At 57.9% G+C, this 10,996-nt stretch overlaps 4 protein-coding genes across 4 annotated transcripts; 3 read left to right on the top strand and 1 right to left on the bottom strand.

Annotated features, from left to right (window-relative positions):
* Positions 1-43: 43 nt before the first annotated feature.
* On the top strand, positions 44-370 carry VDBG_02298 (mitochondrial 2-methylisocitrate lyase; the record flags this gene model as incomplete). The annotated part of the gene is made up of 1 exon (XM_003008064.1): positions 44-370. One exon carries the CDS (start codon positions 44-46, stop codon positions 368-370), a length of 327 nt encoding a protein of 108 aa, XP_003008110.1.
* A 536-nt stretch (positions 371-906) lies between these two features.
* VDBG_02297 (cyclopentanol dehydrogenase) lies at positions 907-2,001 on the bottom strand (the record flags this gene model as incomplete). The annotated part of the gene is made up of 3 exons (XM_003008063.1): positions 907-1,560; positions 1,713-1,851; positions 1,919-2,001. The coding sequence occupies 3 exons, from the start codon at positions 1,999-2,001 to the stop codon at positions 907-909; spliced, it is 876 nt and encodes a 291-aa protein (XP_003008109.1).
* A 2,820-nt stretch (positions 2,002-4,821) lies between these two features.
* Positions 4,822-6,453, top strand: VDBG_02296 (glutamine synthetase; the record flags this gene model as incomplete). Its single annotated transcript, XM_003008062.1, has 3 exons — positions 4,822-5,251; positions 5,355-6,345; positions 6,423-6,453. The coding sequence occupies 3 exons, from the start codon at positions 4,822-4,824 to the stop codon at positions 6,451-6,453; spliced, it is 1,452 nt and encodes a 483-aa protein (XP_003008108.1).
* A 1,528-nt stretch (positions 6,454-7,981) lies between these two features.
* Positions 7,982-9,010, top strand: VDBG_02295 (methyltransferase; the record flags this gene model as incomplete). The annotated part of the gene is made up of 1 exon (XM_003008061.1): positions 7,982-9,010. One exon carries the CDS (start codon positions 7,982-7,984, stop codon positions 9,008-9,010), a length of 1,029 nt encoding a protein of 342 aa, XP_003008107.1.
* Positions 9,011-10,996: the final 1,986 nt, after the last annotated feature.

The following is a 10,996-nucleotide window of genomic DNA, read 5'->3' as shown; positions in this document are numbered from 1 at the left end:
CGGCAAGGGCCTCGTTTACAACCTGTCACCCTCGTTCAACTGGATGGCGCACGGCTTCACCGACGCGACGCTCAAGAGCTTCATCTGGGACATTGCGCGCGAGGGCTTCGTCCTGCAGCTCATCTCCCTGGCGGGCCTGCACTCCAACGCCACCATCACCAACGAGCTCGCGCGCGACTTCAAGTCGGACGGCATGCTCGCCTACGTCAACCTCGTCCAGAGGCGCGAGAAGGAGGGCGGCTGCGACGTCCTGACGCACCAGAAGTGGAGCGGCGCCAGCTACATTGACGGCATTCTCGGCGCCATCCAGAGCGGCAGCTCGAGCAGCAAGAGCATGGGCGAGGGCAACACGGAGGGTCAGTTCAACTGAGGAGCAGCAGGTGCGAGATCCTTCCCGGAGTTTAGGACGCAGAGGAGAGGGGGGAGAGGACTACAAGTCGTCGGGGCATTGGGCGGCGTTTTTGCAATATTTAGAAGTTACAATCTGTTTAGCATGTCAAATCCCATTGTGTACATCATGTGCACCAAATGAAAATCCCAAAGGGGTTGTCACGTTAGTAAAAAAAACGAGCAGTGTGCGGAGTGGATGTGAAAGCGACTGTTCAGTCTGTCTTGTCTGTTGGTTATGCTGTAGTAAATAATCAAAATAATACCAGAAAGAGCCCACAAGGTATACCCTCTGAACGACGGAGACTCTATCCTGTATCGCGCACGGGTCGCTCTTTGCCAACGCCAGCCAAACCTGAATTCCAACGCGAAGCACGCTCGTTTTAAAACAATCATTGTGTGCTTCCCTTCGTTCTGACATGCAAACTTGCGTTGCAATTTGATTCCATTGCCATGCAACCATACAATTCATCCATCAGCGAAGATTTAGGTAGCAGACCGCCCGACAAGGGGCATGCTCTACTGACTCGAGGCGAGGCTTGCGTAGTTGGCGGGTGCCGCCGAGGCGGGGCCCTCGGGGGTGACGTAGGCCTTGGTCATGCCGCCGTCGACGACCATGTCGTGGCCGTTGACAAAGCTGGCCTCGTCGCTGGCGAGGAAGAGAACGGCCTGGGCCTGCTCGACGGCCTCGCCGAAGCGGCCGGTGGGGAAGTGAATCTCGCGACGCTGGCGCTTGGCCTGGTCGTCGCCGAGCCAGTCCTGAAGCAGGGGCGTGTTGAGGGGGGCGGGGCAGAGCGAGTTGAAGCGGAAGCCCTCGCGGGCGTGGACGATGGCGAGCTCGCGCGTCAGGGCGAGGACGGCGCCCTTGGAGGCTGTGTAGGCAAGCTGGGGCGTCGCGGCGCCGACGAGAGCGACGACCGAGGCCGTGTTGATGATGGAGCCCTTGGTCTTCTTGTGGCGGCGCAGGGCGAGGACGGCGTGCTTGGAGCCGTACCAGACGCCCTTGACGTTGATGTTGTGAGTGAGGTCCCAGATCTCCTCGGGCGTCGAGATGGCATCGTCGTCGCGGGCGTGCATGATACCGGCATTGTTGAAGATGACGTCGAGACCGCCGGCAGGGTCGAGGGCCTCCACGAGGGCCTGAACCTGGTCCTCCTTGGATACATCACACAGCTAGCAAGGCGTCAGTCAGAGGAGTTTGAGACGGTACTGGGCGCATGTACACATCGCGTGGTGGGGCAGTGGGGAGGGGGAGGGGAAGAGAGGGGGCAAAAGATCTGAGAGGAAGGAGCAGCGGAGGAGGGGTTCGAGGAGACCCAACAGACCTTTGTGTCGACTTTGGCCGAAGGAATCAAGGCGAGAACCTTGGCCTTAGCCTTGTCGAGGGCAGGCGCAGAAATATCGGCCATGAGGACATTGGCGCCCTCGCGAGCAAAGAGAATGCTGGTCTCAAGACCGATGCCACTGGAAATGGTGTCAGCGGGCGCAATTTGAAGGCAGCGATAAGGCGAGAAAGAGGTGCATCACTCACCCAGCAGCACCGGTGATGACGGCATTCTTGCCCTGGAGGCGACCGCTGCCGGTCAGTGAAATCTCGGCGGGAACAGAACCCATGGTTTCGATTGCGATTGGGTTGGTTGGTGATGTTGTTGAAACTGGGTTCGTTGAGTAGAGTGGTGGCTCGAGGTGTGGTCGTGTCGGTGGGTGGTTGTCGTCGTGGCAGGGGTTTACTGATAAGGATTTCGTGGAGGGGTCTTGGGGAATGTTTGCGCTGCACCAAGGGTCCTACTTCAACGTTGGCAACTTTGGGTGGGAGGAGATGAAGAGAACAAGAGGAGCAAAAGAAGAGGACACGATGAAAGAAGAAGAGAAGGACAACCGATGGAGTAGGGCCGACCCTGAGGGCCCTGAATCACAGCTCTGGTACCAGATGAGTCAAGGAAATCCGGGGGGAGGGGAGGGGGGCTCTAGGTCCTTCCTCGCCCTCTCCTCCTCTGTCACAGTCCTCGAGCTCGAATGGCGTGAAGGCGCGCGCCAGAGGTGCCACGAACCGAGGAGCGCAAGAGCGTGGACCACGGACCAAGATCCGACAACGGCGCTATCGCACGCCACGCCTAGATGATGGAGACGGAGTAGATGCACTGGAACTTTCCAGGGATCTGGGGCGCTGGCGCATCAGGTGGTACGGCGCCAGGTACGGATGCGCCCGAGTGTCAGACCCGGCCATCTCACCGCCCACGGCGTCACGCATCCATCTAGGAAGGAGAGCAGGAGGGGAGGGGGCTCCATCAGTGCGGCTTATCAGCTGACCATCGTGATGTTTGGTTGGATGTGTGGACCGTGGGACGTGAGACATGGCAGATGCATCACGGAGCACCCATGCGGCGATATCGGTAGCTACCCATCTTACCTTGAGAAGGTACCTACTTAAGCTGGGCATATGGTAGGCGTCCTATCTTATCGTCCAGTCGCCGTTGTCCATTCTCGGCACGAAGAATATGCGCGTCGGCCCAATGCGGTGCTGTCAGGTCGCCCAAAGGATGGGTAGCGCGCTTCTGCGGTGACCACTGATTGATCCCGAGTTAGTAGACCGTGACGCCATCTGGGGATGGTCTTGACTGCGTCCATCCTCAGAGAAATTCCTGGTCCTATCACGATAGTTTTCTTCCTTCACGACATCGCCGGGGAGAGCGATGCACGCCCACGCCCCGAAGTCAAATATTGACAATGTACATGGTCGGCGTTAGGTGGAGTCGTTCGGGCCACGCGTGCGCCAGCAAAGGGCCATCGTGATTTCCATTACCTCTTGTTAATCCACGATTCGTGGGTCTACACGACTCGTCGAGCGGACGTTCGGATTGTCGGGGTTTCGTGATGGCTGAAGCCATGGTGGGAGGGGCTGTTGAGGGGCGGCAATGACAAGGCTTGACAAAGTGAATTGTCGCTGGTGAGGGGCAGAGGGGTCAGTCTGTTATCCCAGCTGACTCAGCCATCGATTTTGGTCCAGGGATACAACCAGTCGGCACGTAGTGATTCGGACCACTGAGGACAGACTGCATCACCCACTCGCCGCAAGATTGCCATGCCATGGTCGATAACGATCAATCTGAGGCCGCATCCGTGAAGGGGGGAAAATGACAGTTGCAAGTTGGATTTGAGCATGTCATCGCCGTATAGAAATGCACTGGGATGCGCAGCTCGTCTTGCCAACGGCACCGGCGGAGGCTATTATTCTTCGCAGCAACCAGTTACTTCCGGAGAGACCAAGCAACCAGAACATTCATAATGCTGTGCTCCAGGTGGTTTCATTCAGGTAACTCTTATGCGACAGACGCGCATTGCTCAGCGCCGGCAGTGACGGCCCCATCCATTCTTGGTTTCAGATGAAAGATGGAAGAGTCGTATGGCCGTATCCATAAGCAGGCACTAGATAGTTGGATTCACGCAGAGCAGCCTGATGAGCTGCAGTAGCAACCTGACGCCAGTTCAAACACTGCGTTGTCAAAAGGCCAAGCGTAGCATCTCAGGACAGCATCACTTGTGATTACTGGTGATCCTGTGACGGCAGGCCAATGGTCTTACAGAGCACCAAGATCCATACCTGCAGAGCCCCCGTCCAGCCTGGCGTCTATTTCTTTCTGCAATGTGTAGTTCTGCGCGCCTTCTTGCAAACGCAATAAAGCATCCGTGTCAGTGAGCACCTGAACGGTTTCCGACCACATGAACGAACGCGACGGATTCAACGAGATCCGCTGGTCAGGCTTGCAGTCGAGCAACGCTGTCTCGTCAATGAAGAGTATCCGATGCTCTCGGAGACTGCTGGGCTTGTCCGGACTCGAACGGCCTAACAAGGCCACTTTACGGGTCAAGGCCCAATACAATGCGCCTCGTCAATCCCTTATACACCCTGCCGACAGAACAACCTCCTCTCGCCATCTGACCCGAGGTGCATCATGATAACGGGGCGACGGCCGAGACGCGGCTGGATCGCCCAATCTGGGGTAGCTCTTGGCGGCGTATCTCTTATCGTAGGCGATTTCGCCCTAGTCTCCCCCGCTCCAGCCCCTGTCAATCCAGCGTCCTCAGCGCTGTCCCCGGGGCGGGCCCAGGGGCTGGCTAGGCCAGCTGCAACACCCCCCCTTCCCCTCCTTCGAGTCGTCCATGCCCTGAAGCACGACCAGGGAAGCTCCCAAGGTCTGGTGACGTCTGCAGTCCAAGAGTGGCTTCTCTCCAATTCTTGGTTTTGGTTCTGTCTCACTGATTCTCCTCCTCACCGCAACAACCACCACGCCCACCCAGCCTCTCCGCCTCTTCGTCCCCTCCTCGTCTGCTCAACCAGACTTTCGTGCTCTTGACAGTCCTCCGCCTCATCGCATTGCTCGTCCACAACGCTCGTCCGTTCGCCCCGCGCCGATTGCCGGACCCCTCACCACCATGGCCCCGAACCCAGAACCCATCACGGCCAAGGCCCTGCCCGAGCTGCTGAAGAACGATACCAAGGTGAAGCTCGCCGGCATCGACGTTGACGGCATGTTGCGCGGCAAGCTCGTCTCCAAGTCCAAGTTTCTGTCCATCGCCGAGTCGGGTTTCGGCTTCTGCTCCGTCATCTTTGGCTGGGACATGCACGATAGGACATACGTGCGCGAGCTTAAGGTCAGCAATGCCGAGAACGGCTACCACGACCTCATCGCCGTGCCCGACCTGCAGAGCTTTCGGAGAATCCCCTGGGAGGATAACGTGCCCTTCTTCCTCGTCAGCTTCTACGACCCCGACACCAACGAACCCGTCTGCGCCTGTCCGCGGGGTCTGCTGAAGGTGACGCTGGACAAGCTCGAGGCGAAGGATATGGGCGCCATGGCCGGTGGTGAGTCCCCATGCCCTGGTCGTCTCTTTGGGCTTCCCTCATGACATATGAAGCACTTGCTCCTGCGTGAAACCGTATTCGCTGACCCCTTTGCTTCTTCCAGCTGAGTACGAGTTCTACCAATTCAAGTCACCCGCCCCATCTGACGCAGCCTCGGGCACCACGGCCGGATACCTGCAAGAAAACGCGCCCCAGTCGCTGCCCGCTCTGACCGAGGGCATGTTTGGTTACAGTCTGACGCGCCCCGTCCACAACAAGGATTACTTCTACGACATCTTCGACACGTGCTCCGCTTTCCGTTGCGACATTGAGGGATGGCATACTGAGAGCGGGCCGGGCGTCTTCGAGGCCGCTCTCGAGTTCGGCGAGATCCGCCAGATGGCCGATCGCGCGAGTCTCTTCAAGTACGTCGTCAAGTCCGTCGCCACAAAATACGGCATTACACCCTGCTTCATGGCCAAGCCCAAACAGGGGCTCCCCGGAAACAGCGGTCACATGCACGTCTCCATCGTCGACAAGCAGGGCAAGAACCTCTTCGCCCGCGATACCCCGGATCCGAACCCAAAGTGGGCCGATATTGCCGGCCTCTCTGACCTGGGCCGACACTTCCTCGCCGGTATTTTAGAGGGCTTGCCGGATGTCATGCCCCTGCTCGCGCCGACCATCAACTCATACAAGCGCCTCGTCGAGAACTTCTGGGCCCCCGTCACTGTGTCCTGGGGTCTGGAGCACCGCGCCGCCTCTATCCGCCTGATCGCGCCGCCCACCGCCAAGCCTGGTGCCACGCGCTTCGAGGTCCGCGTCAGCGGCGCCGACACAAACCCCCACTTCGTTCTTGCTGCCGTCCTGGCCCTTGGCTGGCGCGGTGTCGAGAAGAAGCTGGAAATCTCTGTGCCGCCCCTTGGGAAGGGCGAGGAGGTTGGTTCCGGCTCTGACCAGGGCGTACGCCTCGCCAAGAGCCTCAAGGAGGCCAATGACCGCTTCACACGTAAGGAAAGCATCGCGCGCGAAGTGTTCGGTGACGACTTTGTTGACCACTTTGGTGGCACGCGCGAGCACGAGATCAGGCTGTGGGAAGAGGCCGTGACTGACTGGTGAGCATCCTGTCCTGCCTGCGCTTGGCATGCACTGTAAGCTGTGGAACCCGGAGATTGCTAACAATTTGCCATAGGGAGATGAAGCGATACATCGAGACGGTTTGAGATCGCTTTGCGGGCGTCGTGGCGGGGCTTGTTTTTTTTTCTCTGCTGGGCTTCGTCTTCGGATTATCAGGGCTGGTGTCACAAACAGCAATTGATGTGATGCGCCGCTCTAGTGATGTACAATGGACAAGAGATACCCTTCCACTAGACATGACGCTCCACTTTCCTCATGTCCGATCTCGCCCGGACGGCGGCGACGGACAGGTGACCGAGTTTGCATGTGCTGGTGGATGTGAGCGTTCTCCTTGCATCAGGCAAAAGGCCATGGGCGGGTTTTGATTGGGCTCTGAAAAATTCTTGCGTGGAGTCGAAGCTCGGGGGCCGCTGCTTCTGAAGCCGTTTGGACCAGCCGCGCTGGATACCATCTCGTTCGGCTGGTGATTCGAACGACCCGTTGGTCCTCCAGCCCAAACGCCAGGCAAGGATGTGACGAGTCCTGCATCTGGATATCGTAAGGCGATGTGATTTGGTCGGACCAATTCCCGGCGGTCTTAAAATTGGATGAGCAGCCCGCGCCGGGGGGATAAGGCCACTCTCTGGATCCTGCTCTCCTAAATTCCGAATTAATACGGACTTCAGGTCTCAGTGCGAAAGTTTCTCGTGTCAAGTTCAAGGCATGGCCCCCAAAGGATACCTTTTCCGCCGAGTTCCTCATCCCCGTGAGCCATTTTGCCATGATCCTGCCACAGTCGGCGCCTTGGGATCACCGGCTGCTGCGGCCAAAAACGTTGACCACGCCTCTGCCCCTCTGACAGCGTGGCAGGCCCCCTGCAAGCGCGCTGGCCAGTACTCTAAATGGCCAGTGCCTTCGCTTCGGGCCGGGCGCCAGCAGGCATTGTGCAGGGAGGCCACACGAGGGCTCTGGGGGTCAATGGGGGTCGTACAGGGCCTTGACAGCTGAGATGACGACGATCCGCGCACGAGAGAAACCGAAATGCATTTTATTTCGTTTCATTCCCCTCTCACGTTGCGTGGAGGCCTTGTCGGTGGTCCACTGACCCCCCTTGTAACTTCGGGGAAAAGGCTAGCGCGCCGTAAATCAATGGGGAAATGAGAAAAATTATCGATGGCCGAGTCCAATAGCTCGAAGACAATTTGATAGGGGTGTGCTTTTTAGGGGGTGATTGTGTTTCTAGAGGATCGGATGGAGAGCAAGGGAGCCAGCGAGTGGTGATGATGATGAGTGATGGTGTCTGGGGAAAAGGTGGGATTGACTCAGGCATAAAGTACGAGCTTTTCCTACTTGGCCTCTCTCCTTCGAGGGCAATGTGTGCTCTTCCCCCTTTCATGTTCGCTGTTCGTCCATGTTGTGTGAGTGGTCTGTTGGGTCGGCATCTGTGAAGAAAAGGTTATCTTGCAGCCGATCATCCCCAAGAACCAGGGAGCTCTCCATCAAATGTTGGGGTCCCCCACGTGCAGATCCTCCCAACGGTCGTCTTGCAAACACTATATTGCCCCGTAAGGCGAAGCACAGGCAGGCTGCGAGATATTTTCAAAACAAACACTCCTCACCCGCACTGCCGTCCCCATGGGCTCAGATGCCCGCACGGCGTGCCCCGACGCCTCGGGGCAGGGGACGGCCGACGACGATTCAGACGCGAGCGATTACTCTTCTGTCTCCACCATCGACGACCTCCCCCCGATCCGAGCATACGGACACACCTACCACGGCAGCGGCACCATCCTGACGCCTAACGATGAGTCTGAGCGTGCCCGCCTCGAGATCCAGCACAGCCTCTTCCAGCTCTGTCTCGACGGCGCACTCACTTCTGCGCGCCTGCCGGTGCCAACAGGCCGCCCACTGTCCATCCTCGACATTGGTGCTGGCACAGGGGCTTGGGCGATAGCCATGGCAGCGCAGCACCCAACGGCGTCAATCCGTGGAGTTGACGTCTCAGCAGCACTACTGCCGACCGCGGTTCCACCGAATGTGGTCTTTGAAGTGAGCGACGTCAACGAGCCGTGGGCCGCTCAGCCGCTGAGTCTAGACTTTGTCCACGTACGTAATCTGGTCGGCGGCGGTGTGCGCGACTTCAAGGCTCTCTACGCCCAGGCTTTCCAGCACCTCCGGCCGGGTGGCCAGATTGAGGTGGCAGAAGTGCGATCACGCTGGTTCGACTTTGAGGACGACGGGCCAAGCGCGTCTCAAGAGGCAGAAAGTGAGCTGACCATGGAGGGCGCGGTCATGCCGGCGTCGCGAGAGTTCGAGATGGGCGTAGTGGAGTACTCGGAGCAGCTGGGCATCGATTTCGATCCGATCCCCAAAGTCAGTGGTTGGTTGGAAGATGTGGGTTTTGAGAAGGTCATGGAGAAGTCAGACTTGGTGCCGATTCGGGCGTCTGGGGTGGATGAGCGGATGAAAAGGAAAGGAGCACAACTGGCACAGCTCATTGACTATGGACTCGAGTGCTATGCACTCGCCTTGTTCGGAAGGTGTGGGCGGTCGGAGAGTGATACCCGGGACTTGATGCAGAGAATCCGGCGTGAGCAAGCTGGTCTGGGCGTTCGGTGTTTTGGAAAGGTCACCTTCGTGACGGCACGCAAGCCGATGGATTGATGCCGATTGTCGGCGAGGTGAGATGCCATGCTGAAACATGGCTGCGAGTACGCTCAGAGTGTGGTGGTCCTGACCTGTTGTTGGACAGAGGGCCAGGGTGGCCTCGATAATCCAAGTAAGATAAGGTAGCAGCTAAAGAACGGTGGCCGGCGGCCAACCTGCGATCTTGCCTTGAGTTGATCGTCCAAGATCGGAGGCATCAAGCCACCATATTTGAAGCTGAAATCGATGACATTTGGATGTGAGCAATGGATTCAACGGATGACTGAAAGCCCATCGCCCATCTCGACATGACTAAGGAAGGTAAGGTACCTACCTACCTACCAGTACCTTGGCAGGTACATCGGATACCTGGCAAGAACATTGATCGGCTGCTGGCTCTTGCAGGTGGCATCAAGCGGTTATTTGACAGCACCGCACTCGTTCGTTCTGCTCAGGCACTAGGATCGGGCTTTCAAGCCTGGGATATCACGGTCTCCAGTTCTTACTTGGCAATCGCGACCCAGCCCCGCCAAGCGTGCCCAGTGGCACTTGACACTTGAAAAAAAGCTTGGCCTTCGATGCCCAGGCGCCAATGCTGTCTTTGTGGGTCGCTGTTTCCGTCAAGTCGGAGAACTTGATATCTTTTGATATTTCTGCTTTCTCGCCGCAATTCTTCTGCTCACATCAACATTCGTCCACCAACCTGTATCATGAGAGATGATGCTCAACGCCTCCTGAAGAGGCGCGAGGTCATTGTTGCCCCACGGAGATGTCCCTAGCACAGGGTCCGAGCTCCTTATCTCCCACCTTGGGAGCCAACCCCCAACACTACAGCGGCCGCTTGTCACAGGATCAACCAACGGCAGACTTTCTCACAGCCATCTCAGAGAGCTTCGCATTTCGTACTGACAACCGCTGATCAGGTCTTTCATGGACTGCTCTTATCTTGACCTCGCCGTCGGCCAGTCCAATCAGCCCCTTCCGCATCCTCCTGCTTGGTGCGCTCCGCTGGGCCTCATCTGCTGGTGGGTCATTGGCTGAGGGTCACCCCTGACAGAGTTTGAGGTTAGCCTCAATTCTATGACCGCTCAAATCTCTTGGCCTTATCTCTACCCCGACGACAACCTCTTCTGCGTGTCGACAATCTTCTGACTAAGGGAACATACCTACTGCCTTGCCAGGCGCTGGACTCTTTTCTCCACGCCGCCATCGGCCGTCTGACCTCCCACATGGCTGTAAGCTGAAAACATGCCTAACATGCTGCCCTGCCTGGCCTTCGGCCATCTTCATGATAGCCCGGCCTCGAATACGCCGCAAACCAACCCCCCGTGTTCCATGTCTCCCCGCGCGCCAAATGCCGGGGTGGCCCTCGTTAGCCACCCCCATGGTCCTCCGGCACGCGACTCGTCTACCACGTTTGCGGCAGCCCAAGTGCAATGCAGCTTCATGTGAAACTTTGAAGCTCTGCCGGCCGGCGGCCACCTTGATCCCACCACCGCCAACCCGCAGGTAGCACATATATAGATCCTAAGGCCCCCGACATTGTGGAGACCTGGAAACTGCAAGTAGCACTTGATCTCAACAGCACTCAACTCGGAGAGCCCAGGAGCTCCCATAGACACCATGGTTACCGCAGCGCTTAACCAGGGCGTCGGCTACGGCATCGTCCTTGGTGTTGGATTCCTCTTCGCCATCGGCATGATCGCCACCACCTATGTCCTCAAACGGTACAACAGAGAGTTGCAGACGTCCGAGATGTTTACCACCGCTGGCCGAACTGTCAAGTCTGGTCTTGTTGGCTCTGCTGTCGTTTCATCTTGGACCTGGGCAGCCACCCTTCTTCAATCTTCTGGTGTGTGCTACCGATATGGCGTTTCCGGTCCATTCTGGTACGCATCTGGGGCCACTGTCCAGATTCTCCTGTTTGCGACCATCGCCATCGAGCTCAAGAGAAGGGCGCCCAACGCCCACACATTCCTCGAAGTCATCAAAGCTCGTTGTGGG

This window comes from Verticillium alfalfae, genomic scaffold, assembly GCF_000150825.1.
Source record: "Verticillium alfalfae VaMs.102 supercont1.2 genomic scaffold, whole genome shotgun sequence".
NCBI classification, from domain to species: domain Eukaryota; kingdom Fungi; phylum Ascomycota; class Sordariomycetes; order Glomerellales; family Plectosphaerellaceae; genus Verticillium; species Verticillium alfalfae.
Note: the sequence above shows the minus strand (reverse complement) of the source record. Positions and strands in the feature narration are given on the sequence as shown.